Source organism: Monodelphis domestica, chromosome 6, assembly GCF_027887165.1.
Source record: "Monodelphis domestica isolate mMonDom1 chromosome 6, mMonDom1.pri, whole genome shotgun sequence".
NCBI classification, from domain to species: domain Eukaryota; kingdom Metazoa; phylum Chordata; class Mammalia; order Didelphimorphia; family Didelphidae; genus Monodelphis; species Monodelphis domestica.
In genome coordinates, this window is record NC_077232.1 from 174,066,994 (window position 1) to 174,089,277 (window position 22,284).

Here is a 22,284-nt window from a genome sequence, read left to right on the forward strand (position 1 = left end):
TATTGGGGATACAAAGATTAAAAAAAAGAAAGAAGGAAGGAAGAAATAGTTCATGCCCTCAAGCGAATGCCATTTACACCCTGGAAATCAACAACTGCTACAACACAGGACTTGACTTATTGTTCTGTTGATTGTCTGCACTTACAAAAGAAATGGTAATTTTGCTGCATAGTTTTATAAATATGCATATCTTATTGTCTAGTGTGGAGATAGGAGGGAGATACCTGGGAATATTAATGTAATAAATAAATTTAAAAAAGAAAAAAGTGATGGAGAAAATGTTAATAATGCAGATTAAACTAAAAAAATGAGTAGTGCATACTTCTCCCTCCTCTCCCAACTCTGTTACATCCATTATTCAATATTTGCCATTAAATCCATGCTTTAAAAAAAGTCCTTACCTTCTTCCTTAGAATTGATATTGGTTCCAAGACAGAGGAGTAGTAAGGGCTAGGCAGTGGGTGTTAAGTGACTTGCCAAGGGTCACACAACAAGAAATAACTTCCATGAATTGAGATGGGCCATTTTACCTAATTTATAGGGTTGGAGAAGTTTCCTGGAGCAATTAGAATTTAAGTGACTTGCTACCCATGACTACACATAATAATTATGAATTATGGGCAATATTTGAATCCTAGTTTTCCTGGATCTTAAGGGCATCCCATTTGTCTCTTCCTTTCCACCCATAGTCAAATAAAAGACATATAGAAGAGGATGGATACAGAACCTCCCATCTCTAGGCCTCCCTCTCTGCCCATTGAGCAACCTAGCTGTCCCTTTTGTTACTTCTTAGTATGAAATAAATCCATAAAGTTTGGTAGGATTTAGATGATGGAGGACCTTAAAATCATGTTTTTTTTTTCTTATTACCTAAGTCAGTCACTGGGGAAGGACCATTGTATCAGAAATGGACAGTGATCCTGATCCTCATCTTTGAGGTTACTGATGAAGTGCCTTTGTTCTCTAGGGTTAATCCTGAAAATCAGTCAGAGACCCTGGAGAACATTTGGAATGGAAGCAATCAGGCCTTGGGGCAGATGGCCATTTCTACTTAACCTACATGGCAAGATGATAGGTGGTGGTGTCCCGAGTGGGGTTATTTGGTTCTTTACTTACAGACCAGTCTCCCTGAATCTATCCTTTCTGGAGAATATGTTCTGCACATGGAGAGAGGAGCAATATCACTGTTCCTCTTTATACAGTGTTGGTGCCCAAATGTTAGAAATGTTTGTCTCCTGGAGCAGGATGCGTACCCATTGACATCATGCATAATAGTTCTAAGTGACTTTCCGAACCATAGCAAAAAAGTGACAGAAAATGGCAGAAAAGCTAAGGGTGGTGTTCTTTCAAGCCTTGCTTCTTATAGTTCCAAACTGTATGAACCTGGGCAAGTCACTTTTAATCTCTGCTAAGTTTCCTCATCTCTGAAATGGAAACAAGGGACAGGAGAAGAGAATACTATATCTACACAGCTATCTCTTTCAACACCCTAAGAAGCAGAGCAGTGATGACAAATAAGAGACGTTTAATAAATGTTTATCGATTGATTGATGGCAGATAAAAATGTTCATGATGCTGGGAAAATTTTATCACCACCCAACCTGGCAATAATCCCTCCAAGAGTAGGACTACACATCTGATTACACCTTACATCGGTGTCCTAAGTGAAAAAAGAAATTATCAGAATACAGATGTAGAGCTAGAAAGGGCTTTAGAAGCCTTCTAGTTCCATCCTTCCATTTTACAGCTAAGGAAATTGAGGTTAAGGTTGGTTAAGTAAGTTAAGTAACCCAAGATCATACAAGTAGTAGGCATTAGAAGGATTTCAATTCAGGACTAAATAGTTTTCCTTTCTCTCCCTCTTTTCTTATTCCTTCCTTCCTTGAGAGTATCAGAAATTATAAAAAGGTTTTCCTATACAGTAAAAAGCCAGTAATGTAGCTAGTTATGCAGTGGATAATGACCTTCTCCCTTTGGCCTTACCTATTCATTTTCAAAGGAAATTAAAAAGTTTTGGAATTGAGAAACTGGGAGGGTTTGAACCCAAGACCTCTTGAAATACTCTTAGGAAATTATCTTTTCTTCAAGAATGATGTCTGTGCAATTAGCTCCTAGTAATTAACTGGGAAGCCACATAGACCTTTAAGCCTTAAGACAGAGAAAGACAAAAATCTTCGTTAGAGACATAAGCCTCAGTGACCAGGAGATGTGGTTTAAAAATTAGATTTACTTCTAAAGGGACTGGGTGGCTAGGGATGGCTCTATTTGGGGATCTTTTGATGTGAAGCAAAGAATCTTCTTTTGGAGAGAAATTCTAATTTCAGCCAAGGGCTGAGTCTGAAAGACACTGCATGGCCACTCTCAGGTTGCTAGTTCCCTCATGCTCAATTCCTAGTTCTGAACCACATTTCCAAGTTAATGTGACTTGCATCATCTGTATGAGATGTGGGATGCTCCAAGTCATCTGTTTATCCTTTCTTCTCCCCTTCCCTCCTAAATACTTTAATACATCTTGTTTACACCACAATCTCTTTCCAGCTCTGCTTTCCTCCTATCCATCCATCACAATAATCTCCTTCTTAACAGAAGGACCACAAAGCTCAGCCTGCTGATATGGAGCCACAACTGAACACCGAACACAATGAACTCGTAGGTGGACTCGTAGGATTCTGCATCTCCAAAGTCATCCCCCTACTATGCTGATGCACTTCTTGGCATATGGAAATGTTAATCATAGTGAGACATTTTAGTACAATACAACCCCCTCATTTTGCAGGGAAGGGGTTTGTGACCTCATAAGATGAAGTCATACAACTAACAAGTAGTATAACCTGAAAGAAGTTCTTCTGGGACTCATTTGCTATAGGGAAAATGTAAGACCATTCTGGGAAGTGCTCGCTACAGTAGATAACAGATGAATCCACCAAGACATTAAATGACTCATGAGGCCTTGATTTTTATTTCTATAAACATTCCTGTTTTGGAAAATAATCTTGTGGTTCTGAAGACAGGCATCCTCTGGTCAGAGTGGCAGAAGAGGAGAGGGTAGTTACTGGTCACTAATACTAATGCCCAACAGTGTAAAGGGCACTGCCCAGAATGGAGATGAAATCACTATCACTGATTATCTATGATAGGGGGATTCAGTGAAGACTTGAACAGAATCTGAATGGCCTGGCTCTGGAAAAATGTTCCCTCTACCCCCACCCCTCATTGCTATTTCTATGGAAGAATGAATTGGAAGCCATGAATTAAGGGCACCTTGGGATGGCTGTAAATCCTCTGCTCTTTGGTGCTAAGTCAAAAAGCACACTGGCTTTTTTATTTTTGTTTTATCTTTTTTTTCCTCTTTCTGTTTCTCCTTTCTTCCTTCCTTCACTCGTCCTCTTGCCCCACTCTAACCTGATGGTAGGATTTCACCCAAGAATACCAACTGTAACCCTCTGGAATACAGTGTCTATTTTGCAACTCTTTCCAACATGAGAGTATTTCTTTTAACTCTGTGTGTGTATACACTTAAATGAAACACTTAAAATATATTCTTAATAAAATACTCTTAAAATATACACAAAGTAAATACATATCTCTCTCTCTCTCTCTCTCTCTCTCTCTCTCTCTCTCTCTCTCTCTCTCTCTCTCTCTCTCTCTCTCTCTCTCTCTCTCTCCCTCCCCTCCCTCCCTCCCTCCCTCTCTCTCTCTCTCTCTCTCTCTCTCTCTCTCTCTCTCCCTCCCTCCCTCCCTCCCTCTCTCTCTCTCTCTCTCTCTCTCTCTGGAAGATGGCACAGTGGATAGAGTGCTAGGCTTGGCAGTCAGGAGGATTTGAGCTCAAATCTGGCTTCGGACACTTACTAGCTGTATGAATTTGACCAAGTCATCCAACCCTTATTGGCCTCAGATCTTTCTTTCTTTCTTTCTTTCTTTCTTTCTTTCTTTCTTTCTTTCTTTCTTTCTTTCTTTCTTTCTTTCTTTCTTTCTTTCTTTCCTTCCTTCCTTCCTTCCTTCCTTCCTTCCTTCCTTCCTTCCTTCCTTCCTTCCTTCCTTCCTTCCTTCCTTCCTTCTTTCTTTCTTTCTTTCTTTCTTTCTTTCTTTCTTTCTTTCTTTCTTTCTTTCTTTCTTTCTTTCTTTCTTTCTTTCTTTCTTTCTTTCTTTCTTTCTTTCTTTCTTTCTTTCTTTCTTTCTTTCTTTCTTTCTTTTTTCTTTCTTCTTCATTTCTTTCCCCTTACCTTCTGTCTTGGAATCAATGCTGTGTATTGGTTCCAAGGCAGAAGAGTGGTAAGAGGTAGGCAATAGGGGTCAACTGACTTGCCCAGTGGTCACACAGCTAGGAAGTATCTCAGGCCACATTTGAACATAGGACCTCTTGTCTCTAGGCCTGGCTCTTAATTCACTGAGCTACCCAGCTGCCCCTATCAATTTTCTTAAGAGTAAAATGGGGATAAAAGTAACACCCACTTCCAAATTTTGAGCTGAGGATGAAATGAAATATTTGTAAGGTGCTTACACAGGGTCAGCATGCAGTAGCACTTAATGCATCTCTCCATCCTTCCTACTCCAACCCTTCAATTTCGGATAAAAGAAAAACAAAGCCCCTGTTGTGCACTTGTATAATCAAGCAAAATAAAATTTTGAATTTGCCATGTTAAAAAATACAACACATGTATATAAAATTTCAAATTATAAAAATTATAAATTAAGTATATTTTACATATAATTGTAAATTGTATATAAAATTATATATAACAACATATATAAAAAAGTATAAACTATGTGTATGTTATATATAATTATACATTATCTATAAAACAATATACATATATGTATTTGTAAGATATGTTTTGCTTGACTGTACAAGGGTATACACACACAGTAGGACCTCATTTCCTATATTTTAACTTTGTTTCCCCCCTGCCTTTTCTGGATTGCCAATCTTGTATACCTGAATTCACATGCATTGGGTTCACCTAAAACGAGGCCCTACTGTTTGTATGTTTATCCTGTCCTCTGAGTCCTTCACTTTTCTATCAGGGTGTGGGCAGCAGGTTTAATCATTAGTTCCCTGGAATTGGGGCTGGTCATTACACTGATTAGAGTCTCATTCATTCAGAGTCAAACATTCAAAGCTGTTTGCCTTTACCATGTTGCCATCCAAAATAGGAACAGAAAATGCCACCATGATCAAGATCTGACAAATCTGGAATCTTCCATCTTGTTTAGTGAAGCACACAGATCATGTGAGCTTTAGCTTCTCATCCACTTTTGGTGAGCTCTGAAGTATAGGGGGGGGAGTGATCCAGATGTTGCTGGACCCCAAAACCCAACTGTACGGGTCCTGCCTGGGTAATAGCAACAGCAACCAGTATTTATGTAGCAATTTAAGGCTGGCAAAGTGCTTTGTAAATATTAATTCATTTAATCCTTGAAATAATACTGAGAAGCCTAAGGGAGAGTGATCTATGGAAGATGGGAGGAGAGTGATATATGTTCAGCCATTTAGTAAGTGGCAGGCAACTAAGTGGCTCGGTGGATTAAGAGCCAGGCCTATAGACAGAAGGTCCAGGGTTCAAATCTGGCCTCAGACACAAGCTCTGTGACTCTGGGCAAGTCATTTAACCCCCATTGCCTAGCCCTTACCATTCTTCTGCCTTAGAACCAATGCAAAAGATAAAGGTTTTTTGTTTTGTTTTTTAAAAGAGGTCCAATAGCCAAGTGCTGGTGTGGAAAGAAAGAAGGGATTGATATCTGTGTCAGATAGATATGAATCCTGCTTCAGATACTCATTAGCTTGGGTGACTTTGGATAAATCACTTAACTTTTTCAGACTTAGTTTTTTCATCTGTAGAATGGGGGTAACAATAGCACCTATTTCCTAAGAGTTTTTGTGAAGACCAAATGAGATAGATAACATGGGCAATATGCTTTGCAAACCTTCAAGCACTATAGAATTTGAACTGCTATTATGATGACTTTGCAAGTCTTTTGAGATGGATATTTTACAATACTTACTGGAATTCCTGATTAGCTACTAGAAATGCCTGGTCCTGAGAATGGAGTCCAGGCTCAGGAAACTGCCTAGAGAAGGCAGTTTCTGATTTCTTTTTAAACTCTTCCTCTCTGTTTTAGTATCAATTCTAAGACTGTGGCAAGGGCTAGGCAACAGGAGTTCATTGACTTGCCCAAGGTAACATGGCTACAAAGTGTCTGAGGCTGGGTCCTCCCAACTCCAGTCTTGGTGCTTTATTTTTCCACTGTGCTACCTCACTGTCTCAGTTATGTTATTCCTTTTATCTGAGAATATTTCCTCTCAACCCTTGAAGTTATTTGATGGATATTTTGTACCTATGTTCTATAAGAACGTGTATCTCCATCCCTCCTATTCCGCTGTCACCATGGGGTGCTGCCCTTGAAAGCAAGTACTTCTTTTTCACCATTGCACAGTCCAGTGCCTAAGGTGCAGGGCATTATGCTATGTAGGGCTTAAAAAATGTTTACTGAAATGAACTGAATGAGAAGGGACCGAAAGGGAGGATTCTAAATCCAACATGAGTTTGAACTGAAAAAATCCTGAGAAGGAAAGGAGAGTGAGAGAAAGCATCCCCTTGTAGTGGTGGTTGTTTTGCTGATTAATTGTATCTGACTCTTTGTCACCCTATTTGGGGTTTTCTTGGCAAAGATACTGGAGTGGTTGGCCATTTCCTTCTGCAGCTCATTTGGCAGATGAGGAATACTGAGGTAAACAGTTAAGTGACTTGCCCAGGGTCACACAACTAATGTATGAGGCCAGAGGTAAATTCAGATCTTCCTGACTCCAAGGCTGGCACTCCATCTGCTGTGTCGCCTAGTTGCCCCCAAACATCCCTTTGCTCATTCCCGATACAGAACTTCACAGTATGTCAGTCTTCTAATCTCCAAACATCCTCCTTCCTATTCTCCCTTTCCTTCCTAACATTCTTCAAATAGTAACTCCTTTAAGAGGATGAGTTTGTGGCTCCAGTTTAGAATCAATGGGAAAAGGTCTCTAGAGCTGGTAAAGGAGGGCAGTCAGGACAGAGGAGGTGAGTTGGGTCCAGACTTGAATGGGATCATAGGATCCCACTGCTAGAGCAAGAAAGGACCTTGGAGGCTAGGCTAACTAGGACAGGAAAGCAGTCTGGACTGCACTGAAAAACTCTTTTAATGCCCCCCCCCAACTTCCCATGGGTACCAAGGGCCCTCTCTCAATACCAACATCTTATCAGAGCTGCAATTTGTCAGTGAATTAAAAAAGAATATTTTCCAGAGAGCAATAAGAGGCCAAAGGGAGAAGCGAACAGCTGTAGACAATGGGGAACACTAGCAAAGGATGTCATTAAGAAAATACCTGATGGGACTAAAAGATGCGCTGATTAAACGGTGAGGGTGAGAGATGTGAAGTGGACAGCCTTCATTTTACAGATGAGAGTCAGTGAGATGAACGGACTTGTCCAAGGTCCTTCAGTTAATGAACCTTCTCTTTGTTAGCACCAAATGAAGGAAATCGGGCACAGTCTCATTCCTCTTAAAGCTTGCTACACCCTGCTCAATCACGCTCTCTCTAGATTTGCCAAATGGGCCATTCCTCACATGCAATATTCTATTTCCCAACTCTGCTAGTATTCTCAGGGTGTGAGAAGAGACTGAGGAAGGCGGCTAGCCTATTAGGAATAATTCTGGAGAGGATGGATCGGCACTGAACAGGAGGAACAGGTAGAGATGGGTTGTTGGCTCTGAAGTTTAGGAGCTCTCAGATCCACAGAAGTTATTGAGAATAACATGAGAATTGGAAGGGACCTCAGAGCCCATCTCTCCTGAGGATCCTTTTTTTTTTTTTTAAACCCATACCTTCCATCTTGGAGTCAATACTGTGTATTGGCTCCAAGGCAGAAGAGTGGTAAGGGCTAGGCAATGGGGCTTAAGTGACTTGCCCAGGGTCACACAGCTGGGAAGTGTCTGAGGCCAGATTTGAACCTAGGACCTCCCATCTCTAGGTCTGGTTCTCAATCCACTGAGCTACCCAGCTTCCCCCAACACCTGAGGATTCTTAACACAGGTCCATGGACAGAATTTGGGGGGCTTATGAACTTGGATGGGGAAAAAAATTACATATTTATTTCCACCAGCCTGTAACTAAAATTTAGCATTCTCTTCAATTATTCATGAAATAAAAAAGAGAGGCATTTCTCAGGGCAAGGTTCTATAGTCTTAACTGCCAAATGCGGCTTATGATTCATAAAAGGCTATCCCTTTACCTAGCCCTCATTTTACAAATGAAAATAAGTGAGATTAAGTGACTTATCCAAGGTCCTCCTTAGAATCACCATTCATGAAACATCTCTTTGTTAGCACCAATGAAGGAAAACAGGTACAGTCTAATTCCTCTTGAAGACCGCCAACCCTGCTCAATCACATGATCTCTCTGGTCTTGCCAAATGGGCTATTCCTCACATGAGACATTCCATCTCCTGCCTCCCTGCATTTGCACAGGCTGTGACTCCCATGCCTGTAATCCATGCCTCTTAGACTGAGGCTCTTTCAAAGTTCAATTCAAGTGTTAACTTTTATGCATTATGGGTTTTTTCTAATCCTTACTCCCAACCCCAGTGATTCCCAACTGCCCTACAGAGAATAATCTTGTATTTCCTTTGCTTTTGCTTATCCATATATATTTTATAAAAGAGCAAGCTTCTGGAAAGCAGGGACTCTGCATTTTTGTCTTTGCATTCCTAGCTCTTTGAGCACTGCCTGAAATAGAAAACACCTTTAAATGATTGTTGACTGACTGATAATAGGGACCTCTGTACTAATGAAATCTGTGTGAACTTGTTTGGCCTTTGTTTTGCTTAATTCCATCTATTTCAAGTTATGTAAACAGGAGGAAAAAAGCTGCAGATGCAGTGACAGCAGACTAGATATTAATTTTCATATAAATACATCATTTGTTCAGGTAAGCCAGCTTCTGAGATATTGGCCTAAATCACAAGAGGATAGTAAGACAACACAGTTCCCCTCTGGACCCTCAATGGTACTCATCTGCTTTCAGACTCACCCCGGACACATGGGGTTTCCCACTTTTTTTTGAACCCTTATCTTCTGATTTGGAATCAATACTGTGTATTGGCTCCAAGGCAGAAGAGGGGTAAGGGCTAGGCAATGGGGGTCAAGTGACTTGCCCAGGGTCACACAGCCAGGAAGTGTCTGAGGCCAGATTTGAACCTAGGACCTCCTGTCTCTAGGCTTGGCTCTCAATCCACTGAGCCATCCTGCTGCCCCCTCCCACGTTTTTAAGGGAAGAGAACTAGAATTTCTTTTAAACCCTTACCTTCTGCCTTAGAATCGAGATTGTATATTGGTTCCAAGGCAGAAGAGCAGTGAGGGCTATGGCTTTGAGCTATAATAACCTCTTTAAAGATAGCACTCAAGTATCACTATCCTTCAGTCGCATTAATCATCTTGACATATCAGTTGAATGCCAAACACTGTAGCCAAATGATATAATTAGACCCGTGTTGGATTCGAAGGACACAATCTCCCTCTACCGGAGTCGAAAGAAGTCAGGGAGATGATAAAGAATGAAGTGATGGGGGCAGCTAGGTAGCTAAGTGGACTGAGAACCTTGTCAAGAGATGAAAAGACTAAAAAATTATAAATGGAGTCAACAAATATTATTCTGAGGAGTCCATAAGTTTCATCAGTTCTCCAAGATACAAAAATGCTTAAGAACCATTGGACAAGGGTTTCTTCCAGCTGCTTCACATCTTATAAATTAATCAAAAGTCACAGAATCACATATTTGAAGTAGTGTATAAATCTCAAGAGGCAGTGTGGTACAGTGGGTAGAGAGCTTGCCTCAAACTCTGGGAGGTGTGAATTTAAGTCTTGCCTCTGACTCATGATGACTGTGTGACTTTGGATCAGTCAATTCACCTCTGAAAGATTACAAATTACAGAGCTGGTTCTGACTTGCACTGGTTATATCTTTTAAAAAAAAGCCCTTACCTTCCACCTTAGAATAAATACTGTATTTTCAAGGCAGAAGAGCTGTAAGGGCTAGGCAACGGGCCAAGTGACTTGGCTAGGGTCACACAGCTAGGAAGTATCTAAGATCAGATTTGAACCCAGAACTTCCCATTCCCAAGCATGGTTCTCTATCCACTGAGCTAACTGGCTTGCATTGGCTATATCAAGGAAATCATAGGTCTAGCTCTTATCCCAATCCCAGCATGCCCAAAGAATAAAACCTGATGAGGCTATTCTTGCAGAGCCCAGACATGAGGACTCACTGTTTTTCAGTGCAAGCCAGAAAGGAGCCAGGAACCTGATCCCTTTACAGTGAGTGTTCCATGGGGCTGGTGAGTCCTCAGAAGCTTAGAATTCTCTGGCATGACAGCTCTTCAGTGTGCATGAGACTCATTCTGAAGCGAGGCTGGTTTCTGGGAGAGAGCCACGCGGGTGCAGCTAGTGCCTATTTTCAGTGATTCGAATGGCCTTGATTAGAATTCCTTGAGCTTTCAAATATTAAAATGTGATTCATAGTTTGAATCATTTTAGAATCGGGGGAGAGCAGGCAGAAAAAGTCAATGATTGTGCCCAGGAAAAAGGAGCTGCAGGAATGAATAAGGGTGGGAGTGCCTTAAGGCTGCCACATAAAGGCTCTGGGAAACTCTAAAGCCCCAGCCAGCGTTTTGAGAGGGATAAGTATACTGCCAACTGGTCACTCCTAAGAGTTCGCTGGGGACCACTTGGAAATGTACAAGGGTTAGCAGAACCAGGCAAACTTCTGGGGAGGAGCAGCTCTAATTCGCAAAGGCAAGCGATTTCATCGTTCGGGTGTATGGAAATCTCACTCGACTGCTGTGCCTTGGCACCTTCTCTGAAACAATATCTCCAAGAGCTGAGAAGTCATATGATATGCCAAGGGTCACAGAGCACCAACATGTGTCCAAGGCACGAATTGAACTCCCATCTCCCAGGCTTTGAGACCAGCTCTTTAACAGTGCTTTGCTGCCTCTTATATTTGCATGTAATTAACTGTGAATAGAGTTCAGTTTCCATTAGTGGGAATAATGAATCCCCTGAAGTAGTTGTCTGTGCTTAAATTTGTGCTCTTGGGAGTTATAATTATGTCAAATCTGGGAACTAGTTCTAGCCCAATGGAAACGGACTGTGTGAATTGGACTAACATGACCACAGTATTGGCCATGATCAGGGACATGGCTGTATACTGAAACCTAGGTGAAGAATGTCAACTGCTGGACAGCGACCATGTACCCCAGTAACTAGGATAATATGTGGCACACCGGTGGATCATGTCTACTATGTGCCAGGCTTTGTGCTAAGTGCTTTACAAATATTGCCTCAAAAAATCACTAATAGGGTCAGCTAGATGGCCTGGTAGATAGAGCACTGGATCTGGAGTCAAGGAGACTCATTTTCCTCAGTTCAAATCTGGCTTCAGATACTTACTAGCTGTGTGACCTTGGGCAAGTCACTTAACCTTGTTTGCTTAAGTTCTTTATCTATCAAATAAGCTGGAGAAGGAAATGACAAGCCACTCCTGTATTTTTGCCAAGAAAACTCCAAGATGGAGTCATGAAGACTGAAACTACTTAACAAATCACTAATAAAGATCTGTTGTTTCTCTAGCATGGGAAATTATGGATAGGAAGTCCCTTCCCTAATGCTGACTTGAATCTGCCTATCAGGCAATCAATCAACAAATTCAGTAGGTACTATGTGCCAGGAACTGTGCTAGGTCCTGGGGCTGCAATAGCAAAACTGAAAGAGATGTTTACCTTCAAAGAACTTACTAACAAAGAACTTATTGTGGAAGGCAAGAAATATACCTATAAGTATGTTCAAAATCAATCTATACAGTACACAGAGATAATAAATACAAGGTAATTTGGGAGTAATGCTGTCAGCTATGGGGATCAGGAAAGAACTCATGGGGAAAATGAGTTTGGAGCCTAAGTTGAAGGAAGATAGAAATTTTAAGAGGGAATGGTAAAGATGGGATACATTCTAGGCACAGGGGATGGCTTATTTAAAGACATGGAGATGGGAGATGAGATATTTTTATGCTGGGAGAAACAAGATGGCCAGTTTGGCTGGGCCAAAGAATTTTTAACTTAGGTTAATCCTTCATTGTTGGTTGAGGGTCAAAAAAGTTCAGATTCCCAGTTTCACATAGCAAGTAAATGCTAGAAGTAGGATTTGAATCAGGAATTTGACTCTGAGCCCAGTCTTATAGTAGGTTCTCTGGACACTTAGCATATACTTGGTGAATTGACATCAGAAAGCATACAGTCCCATTTTCTTACAGTACCTATGAGGAAAGTAGAATCTTGTGCTATGAAAAAAGCTGAGTTGGATTCAGGAGAAACCTGGGTTCAAATCCTGTCTTGGTCACTTGCTGGTCAAGGGACAATGGGGCAAGTCGATTGGAACAATGGAGCTCCAAATTCTTCCTCTTTAATAGGAAGATAATAAACAGTAACTACTGCATAGGATTATTGGGGGAATGAAATATGTAGAACACAAGCATTTTGTAAATCTTAATGGATTATATAAATGTTGGGTATTATTAGCTACTCCTGGGAAGAAATAGCTACCTGGCCTCTGGAAGGAAGATGGTTGTCATCATCAGGTCCACGACTTAAAAAAATTTTTTTTTTGCTGTAAGTTTCATCTGCTGTGAAAGAAGGACAGCTGGAAGGAGATGGATGATTCATAAATGGACTCGTCATTGGCTTTCCTGCGTTATGAGTTCTTCTGAAGACCCATGCTGTTCAGACACCAAAAGAACCACCCAAAAGCTTTATCAAAGGCTCTAACTCTACTTACAGTGCCACCTAGATGCTTCCATTTTAAAATACAGTCTTGTATTAGAATAACAATCTCAGAAACATGAGATGCATCATTGGAAGGGGCTTTAGAGATAATCTAGGAAAGATGAATGTACACAGTGGGTCTCCCTCCATTGGAAGTCCTCAAAAAAGGTTGGATAACCACTTAGGGTTCCAGATTTAGGGCTGAAAGGGACCTGAGAAGCCACTGAATTGAAATACCCTCCCAGTTTTGCAAATGAGGAAGCTGAGGCAGGGACAATTCTTCTTTATGCTTGTATTTATGTCCCCCTTTCTTACCACCTTGCCTGGCACATATGAATGTTTATTGGCTTGACTAGATGTTGAACTTCCTTGTTTCTGTGAACAGACAAGGAATGGAGGAGTGGGAAGGGACAAGAAAGTACCTTGTCCAATGTCAAGACAGTAAATACCCAAAGATATGGACAATGCTTAAATTCGAGCAAGAGAAGAGTGATGGAGCATTGATTTTTCTGGTGCTGTTCCTCTTGAGGCTGTGCTGCTGATAAGTATCAGCAGAGTTAATGGGACAAGGAACTTTTATGAACACTGATATCCTCCTGAAACCAAAGAATGGTACGTGTTGCTGCAGGAATCTTTAATGGGGGAGAATTTCTGCAAGAAGAAAGACTGAATTATGTCCAAGGAAAGGGCACGTAACCACTTTTACTTAAAAAAAAAAAGACAACAGAATTCTCTCTTAGACAAAGGTGTCACAACTTTACTTAGGGAAGAGAGTAAGCAGCTATATAGTGACTACTATGTGCCAGGGACTGGGCTAAGCCCATTTTACCCTTTGATCTTCAAAACAACCTTGCAAAATAGGTGCTGTTATTAACCCTATTTTATATTTGGGGAAACTGAGGGGAACCACTAGTGGTAAATAAGTGATTTGTCCAAAGTCACTTAGTATCTGAAAGCTAGATTTCGCTTCAGGTCTTTCTGACTCCAAGTCCAGTGTTCTATCTATTCTATCTATGATGTTGTGTGAATTCCAATTCAGAGCAGAAGTACCATAGAGGTAAAGTGATGAGAGATTCAGGAAATACAAGAAAATAAAACTTCAATAATCAATATTCACAGGTCTACATCACTCCTCTGCTCAAGAAGCTTCAGTAGCTCCCTTGGGTCTCTAGGATAAAATAAACATTTTTCCATTGGGCATTTAAAGCTCTTTACAATCTAGTTTCAATCTATGTCTTTTTTAAAAACCCTTCCCTTCCATCTTAGAATCAATACTGTGTGTTGGCTCCAAGGCAGAAAACAATTGCCAAATATTATTTCTACATGTAATTGAAAAAAAAAAGTAAAAAGTAAAAAGACAAAAATCTCCTGCTACACTACTAGTACAGGTCTTCATCATCTCACATGTAATCTCTTCCTAAAGCAAGAGTCTCATGTCATGCCTCTCCCCTTTTTAAATTTCAGTGGCTCCCTATTACCTCTATTATAAAATATGAAATTCTCCTTTTGGCTTTTGAAGTCTCTCACTACAAGGTCTGTTTCTAGTGTTCTTAAATCTTATTCCCCTTACTTCATAAACATTTGCTGAATTAAAATGGCTTTTGGTCCACTATCTCAAGTTTCATGTTGATTTTTCCTGTGATTAAAAATATTAGTTAATAATACTCTTTGTGCCAATCCAGTAGAATAAATTCCCAAAAGCCTTTGGAAAACACAGCAGTGGTTTTCCAGCATTAGGATCCAAACACAAGTAACAGGCTGGTCTCCTTCTAAGATACCATCTGTGCTACTATGGTCCTGGTATGGAAAGTGCATCAGCTCCCTCCAAATGCACCTCCTCAGGAAGCTTTAGTCTCATGAGTTGAATAATAATAGAATTGGGCAACAGGGCCTTGTGGAAGAAGGACTGAGTTAAAAAAAAAAGGAAGGAAGGGGGAAAATGACATCATCAGAATTCTAATAATTATTCAAGAGCATGAAGAACGAGGGAAAAGTTATTAAATTTTGTTCAAAAAAGAGAGAGATGAAGCTTTCACTTTGTAGAGAATTAGAAAAAGAAAGAACATGACAGTAAAATCAGCCATCATTTATTCTTCTTTGTACTTTTCTTTTTCCTTCAGGCTAGATATTCCCACTTAGTTCTACCAATTCCCCTAGAAGAAAGTTGCCTGTGAGCTTGAGCCAGGAAGCTGGCAAAAGCAGGAGAGATACATGAGAAGTACCTCCAGAGCTATTTGAGAATACAGAGCAGGGTTCTTAACCTTTTCAGTGTCATGGACACCTTTGGCAGGCTGGTAAAGCATGTGGAGTCCTTCTTGGGATACTGTTTTTGCAAGTGGAACATAAAATATACAGAATTTGGAAGAAAACCAATTGTATTAAAATACAGTTAAAATTAAAATACAATGTATATATATTAACTATATTTCAATATAGAAATATACACAAATGATCTACATCTAATGACTTTTATACACATATGTATATATGTGTGCAGATATATGTATATAAGTAGACATGAGTATACATGTGTGTATATATACATATACCCACATTCATGGGCTCTCTGAAATATCTCTGCGCCCCACGCTGAGAACCTATATATTCCTATAGAGGGATGAATGGGTTTAGAGAATTTGAGAAATATTTCTACGTCCTAGGAGATCCGGAGAATTCCCTGGGTAATTTAGCCTGGCAAACAACCAGAAAGCGAGAATACGGAAGTTCATGGGTGCCTAGGTACACTAATGCCCCAGAGAAAATGATCCAGCCAAGAGGAGTTGATGAATCGATTTGAGAGCAGCCATTAGTGCAACCTGTCCGGCAGAAACAAGCAGCAGGCATGAAATGACTTGCTTTTTAAAAATCTGCAGTGAGAAAGAGATCCAAGGAATGCATATTATGCGCTGACAGTTTAAAATCAGCAGATGCTCAAAAACAACAGGTGCAAGGCGATAGTCAGTGAATTGTGGCATTTAACAGCAGACCTGGGACAATAGGGAAATAGTCAAAGAAGAAATCAAGGGCTGAGATGGGAACAAGCATGACTATACAACACCCTGAGCCCCTGGGTGGGACAAAGGATAAGGTCAATGAGATACGGGAGCCCTTAAGCCCTTCAGATTTCCTTACAGCCCATTTGATGGTTAGCTATTGGCTAGTCTTCCCAGGAAGTTAAAATTGTAAAGGGAGGAGTGAATAATTCATTAAGGAAAACTAAATAGTGTATGGATGATCTGTGAACAAGAGTTGGCTGTTTCGAACTTTATATTGGGCAGGATTTTCAAGGCAAAGGAAAAGTGGGGGCAAACTGACAAAACTGTCTTGGTTTGTAGTTGATCAGTTGCTTGGTCCTGTCTGACTCTTTGTAACCCCATGGACCATGGCTATCCAAGGGGTTTCCTTGGAAAGGATACTGCAGTGGTTCACCATTTCCTTCTCTAGTACGAATACTTGTTCAGGGCAGGTGATGTGCTCTGAATGCACTGAGTCATAGGATTATAGGATTTAGACCTTGCGATCAGCTAGTCTCACACCCTCATTTTACAGAAATGGAAACTGAGGCACAAGGAGGGGAAGAGACTTGTCCAAGGTGACCTCGATCACTATCTGTATTATAACATAGTTTAGATCCAACTCCATCTTTTTTTCATACTGGGAAAAAGATGCCTTGATCATCAGTCAGTCAATGACTACCTGAATTGTATCAAAGAGGTCATTGATTGCCTACACAATTTACTACTAATAACTGGCATCTATATAATATTTTAAAGCTTATTAAGCACTTTTTTCCAATAGCTCTGAGGCAGGTAGTAAAATCTATATTATACCGATGAAGAACAGGGTTGGAGATATTACCACAAGTCTATAAAATCACAGATTTAGAACTGAAAGGGACCTTCAAGGTTAAATGTTCTTTGGATCGTCAAGTGAGAGGTCATCTAGTTCAATACTTTCATTTGAAAGATGAGAAAACTGAGGCTCGGGGAGTTTAAATGACTTTTCCAAGATCACACAGGTAGTTGCCCTAAGAGGCAGGATGTGAATCCAGGTCCTCTGATTCCAGAGACAGCATCACTCTTCCATTGCATTGTATTTCCTTCACAGTCATTTTATAGTGAAGGAAACTGATGTCAAGACAAGTCACATCAGAGGTAAGGGACAGAGCCTAGATCTAATCTAGACCCACTGAATCCAGATCCAAAGTAGAGCAAGTGATGGAACTGGGACTGAATCCCAATTCTATGGACTGTGTTCTATTTTACCACATAGCTGGTGCATGTTTTAGCTAGAGGAGAAGAGTTTCTACAAATTCTAATTCCTCATTTCCCCCTTTTTTCCCCAATCCAAAAACTGCAAGGATGCCTTCTTTTTATATCCATATCCTGCATTTTTCTTTCCTCTAAGATTTATTTTCTTTTTATTCTGAATTAGGCAAACACCAGCTAAAATGAGCATTTCTATTTGCACAGAATTTAAAAAGGAGCAAACTCAAACACACGGAATTGTGAATCTTTATCTTTCCTCCCTCTCCACTTTCTTTCCTATTATACCCTTAACCATAGCCTTCCTCCTTACATTGACTGCCAAATGAAAAACAACAGCAATGAAAACTTTGTAAAAAAACATGGTTAGTCAAGCAGCATAAATTCTCCCATTTTCCTTGTCTGAAAATGTTCCCATATGCCTTCCCACCCTTAAAATCCATACCTTATGTCTTAGTATCAATTCTAAGACAGAAGAATGGCAATGGCAATTGGGGATAAGTGACTCATCTAAGGTCATACAGCTAGAAAATCTGAAGTCACATTTGAACCCAGGTCCTCCTGAATTCTACCCTCCTGGGGCTCTATCCACTGTGAGACCTAGCTGTATGCCTTCTTAAGGGGTCTGTGGCAGGGAGAGGATCTGCTTCTATTACAGAAAAGAGGAAGAGAAAATAATATTAGCTTGGTAAATATTCTTGGTCTCATTCTGGTCCTTTAGTCATTTTTTTTCTAAAATATTGCTACTATTTTATTATTTCAGTTAAAGAAGAGAAGAAAAAAGAAAAGTGGTTCTGAACACCAGGACTTTGGGGAAAAATTTAATGCCTTTGGCTATGTTATCAGGTACCAGGGCTGGAGTTTCTCCTCCATGACAAAGGCTGGCTGATCATATATCAGTGGGAGCATGAAGTTTCATTGTTGGAAAAAAAATTTAGATGTCAATCCCCTGCCAAAGGCATGAGATCCCTGTGAGAGCCTTGACCAATGGGGCATCGGACAGTAAAAGTCAGAACTGACTCTACTGTCCTCTGTTACTTTGGGTGTAACCATAAGCAAGATCCTCAACCTTCCTGGGCCTCAGCATTCTCTTCTGTAAAAGGAAAAGGATGGTCTAGATGGCCTCCTCGGAGATGCTTTTAACTCTGGATCTCTGATCTTAAGTTTCACCATTATGTGAATATTCCTAGCGTTTGAGAACCCATCATCTTACATTTCATTTGCAAACATCTCCAATCATTGGGAAGGTTTTTTTCTTATATAAAGCAAAATCTGCCTTCCTCTAACTTTCACAATTAGACTATGAATCCTAACTCTGCTCTTTGGAGTTAAATCAAAGAAGCCCAATTCCTCTTTTCCATGACAGCCCTGTAAATATTTAAAAGCAGCAATTAATGTCTCTGTCTTCTTCTCTTATTTTCGCTGAATATCACCAGTTCCTTCAGCTAATTTTCATAGTATGTTTTCATATCCATTCATCATTCTAGTTACCCTTCTCTGGACGCACTCTGGATTTGCAAATACAGCAGTCAGAATTGGACACAATACCCCAGATGTGATCTGGCCAATGCAGAGTACAGCCTCTAGACCTCCCCCCTCTCCCTGTTCTGGACTCTGAATTTCCTGACAAATTGAATCACAATAATATCAAATTACAATAATATTCATTTGGGGAAGAGTGGGTGTATCTCCCAAGCTCATAGAGAGAGAATGACACTTTAAAAAATGCAGCAAGTGGGCAACTACAGTAGCACAGTAAAGAGAATGGAGTCAGGAGGCCCTGGGTTCAAATTTGATCTCAGACACTTCCAAGGTGTGTGGGCAAGTCACTTAACCCCAAATTGCCTAGTCCTACTCTCCAATTGCCTAACTTTCTACTCTTCTGTCTTAGAATTGACACTAAAGGAAAGTGAGGGTTTAAAACAAAATTCCATCACAGCTTGAATGCAAAAATGGACTAAGAATGCAGGACTGGGCTGATAAGAACTGAAACAATGTGATTTTCTTTATTTGGGGTTTCATGATGTGTAAGGGAATTCCCAATGTAGAAACTCCCTCCACAAATGCATATCAATAACTCATTTGTAGCTTTTAGTCTTGGAGAATTACATGAGTTCTGAGAGATGAAGTAATTTCCTCCTGTTCATAGGGCCAGTGCGTGTCAGAGCTAGAATTTAAAGGCAGCCTTCCCTCCACTACACCAAAGTGATAGTCAACTGCAATTCAAATCGATTCAAAGAATGCTAATTAAGGATTGAGGCTCCAAAAAAACAAAACCAATCAAACAAAACACAACAATTCCATTTCCCTCCTCCTCCTCCATACCTTTGAAAATGAAATTTCTCATCCTGATTAATTGTTTATTTAAAGAAATTTAAAGTAAAAAAAAAAGAAAAAGAAAAGAAACAACCTAGGCTCCTTTCCCCCTGGCTGGCCACATGGAGTCTACACAATACCTAGAGTCATGGTGAAGGATAGGAACTAGTATGAATATGTCTGGAGCCTGATCATCTTTCTCAATAGGGAAGGTGGAAGTCTCTGAATGAGTGGACATCATCAAATTGGCTAATCATCAGGAACTGCTGCCCTGGGAAGAGAACTCTTCCTCCACATGGACTGCCTCCATAGCCCATCACCTGTGTCTCTGAGATGGTGCCAGGGTGGGTTTCATGACCAAGATCTACAGAGGCACAAGTACCAGAGGGTCATGCCCAGTCACTTCAGCAGAGGTTATAAGAGTGTGACATGAAGGGTCCTCTAAGCTCTGGAGGGCTTCAAGATGGTGAAGCAAGACCAGGATGGGGATCAGAAGCTCACACCTCAAGGACAGAGAGACCCTGACAGAATTGTCAGACAAGTGGCAGCAGCCAACATGAAACCCTGAGACAAACCATCCCAGATTCATTAAGAACTTGTCTTGTTGGGGAAATAAAAAAGACTCTAGGTCAGTGATGGCAAACCTATGGCACAGGTGCCAAAGATGGCAGCACAGCATTCTGTGAGCATTTGTCCACCCTCCCTTCCCCCAGAATTTGTTACTAGAAAGGCAAAGGGACTTAGGTGGGGATGTTCCCCTCACCTTCTATACCATGGCTGATAATATTTTTTCACATCCCCTGCCCCTCTGCCTAGCAGCCAATGGGAACACACAGAGGGTAAAGTGGGTGGCTCACAGATGGCAGAGCTGGAGGGGAGAGGAGCACTTGGGCCACTCCCCTTCCCCTCTCTACTCACTGAGGACATTCCTCATTTCACCCACCCCTCCACCCAGCAGCCCAATGGGAATACTTCCTCTCCCCCCTGTGTGGGGTAAGGGGGGTTGTGTGGCACTCAGACTCTGAAAGGTTTGCCATCACTGATCTAGGCTACATACATAGCATTGTGTTAGGGTCTGGAGGAGATTCAAAATTCAGATAAGACTTAGTCTCTGCCATCATTGAGCTACTAAGTGTAGGATAACAGGATCATTGATTATGAGCTGGAAGGGGGTTTAGAGGCCATTTGGACTAATTCCCTCATTTTACATATAAGGAAACTGAGGCTCAGACAGAATAAGCAACTTGATAGGGATGTGTGGTTAGTAAGCTTCACAGTCAGGACTTGACTTTGTTTTCTTGTCTCCAAGTGAATTCTACCATCCATTCTGTGTCTGGGTGTACATCCACCCTATTTAGTACAAAGCAGGAAAACACAGGCTATCCCTATCACACAACCTGGTTCACTTACCGGCAAGGCAAGATCCGCACAACATCATTAGGCTTGTAGCCTTCGATACAAACTGCACAGTTATCGAAATCAGGTTCAGTTTCCTACAACAAAGAGAGAACAGATCAACCCATTTCCTTAGCTTAGTTAACCTTCTTTTGTAGATCCCTAAATTATATACCAAGATAAGCTATTGCAGGCAACCAACTTCATTCTACAATAAATCTTTTATTTTATTTTATTTTTTTACCTTCTGACTTAGAATCATTATTATGTTTCAGTTCTAAGGTAGAAGAACCTTAAGGATTAGGCAATGGGGGTTAAGTGACTTGCCCAGGCTCACATAGCTAGGAAGTGTCAGAGGCAAAATTTGAACACAGGACCTTTTGACTCTAGGCATGGCTCTCTACTGACTGAACCACTTAGTGGCCCCAACAATAGATCTTCAAAAGGAGGAACAAACCTCTCAGTGAAGTCTAGGCTAGTTTCTTGAATCAACAATTTACCATGTATTATTTGCTCCTATCCTCAAATCTTTATCCCCAGAGTTGTCTCTCTCTGTCTCTGCCTGTCTCTGTCTGTCTCTTCTGTCTGTCTGTCTCTCTTTCTCTCTCTCTCTCCTCCCTCCCCTTTTCCCTCTCCACACCCCCCCCCCCATCTTCTATCTTAGAATCAATACTGCATATTGGTTCCAAAGAAGAAGAATGATAAGGACTAGGGAATGGGGGTTAAGTGGCTTGCCCAGCAATATGCAGTTAAAAGGTGTCAGGCCAGATTTAAACCCAGGACCTCCTGGCCTTTTGCTCTGGCTCTCAATTCACTGAGCCACCTGGGTGCCCCCTGTCCCCAGGGCTCACTGTCAATGATTTTATAATGAAACCACTGTGCCTACTATAAAATTGTCTTGGTTATTTGCTGGCCTTTTGGAGGCTTTCATGGCAATTCATCCCCTCTCCCCCACACTCTTCTTCTTCCTACCCTTCAAGTTAGAGCCAGCTGGGGATGTTACCTTGTCCCCCTTCTTGATGGTCCTGACCTGAAGCTTGCTGATGGCCTTCTTTGCGGCATCTCCCAGACGACGCTGAAAAAGGTAAAAACTGCTTGTTAATCATTAAGGCACAGACCTTTCGGCTGGTTTTTGACAATGTTCTTAAATAAACTAGGGTTGGCTGGCTGTGAAATCAAGGAGGGAAAAAAAGTAGGGAGAAATGAGGAAATGGCTCACACATGAAGAATTGCTGCATTAAGAGAAAGATGGCAAGCAGCATCCATTAACGCCTCTCCACAGACTGAAGTCCTATTGGGTCATGCAGACTAAAACACAACAGGAGACAGGAAGGCAGTGGCCCCAGTGACTCCAAAGCCAGCAGACTCCCACACAAACAGAATGAAGTGGGAGCCTTAGCAATTAGTGGGCTAATCTGGGCTGTGAAGTGAGCCAATTTGGATGACAAGCCATCCCAATCATC

At 41.0% G+C, this 22,284-nt stretch overlaps 1 protein-coding gene across 2 annotated transcripts in view; it reads right to left on the reverse strand.

Annotated features, from left to right (window-relative positions):
* Window positions 1-22,284, reverse strand: part of RNF150 (ring finger protein 150) — a 359,371-nt gene that overhangs the window by 75,562 nt on the left and 261,525 nt on the right. For both annotated transcript variants that reach the window (XM_056802729.1, XM_056802728.1), the window contains 2 exons: window positions 21,825-21,896; window positions 20,837-20,919 (listed from right to left, as the gene is read on the reverse strand). In XM_056802729.1, coding sequence (XP_056658707.1) covers window positions 20,837-20,919; window positions 21,825-21,896 — 155 coding nt within the window. The remainder of the gene's footprint in view (window positions 1-20,836; window positions 20,920-21,824; window positions 21,897-22,284) is intronic.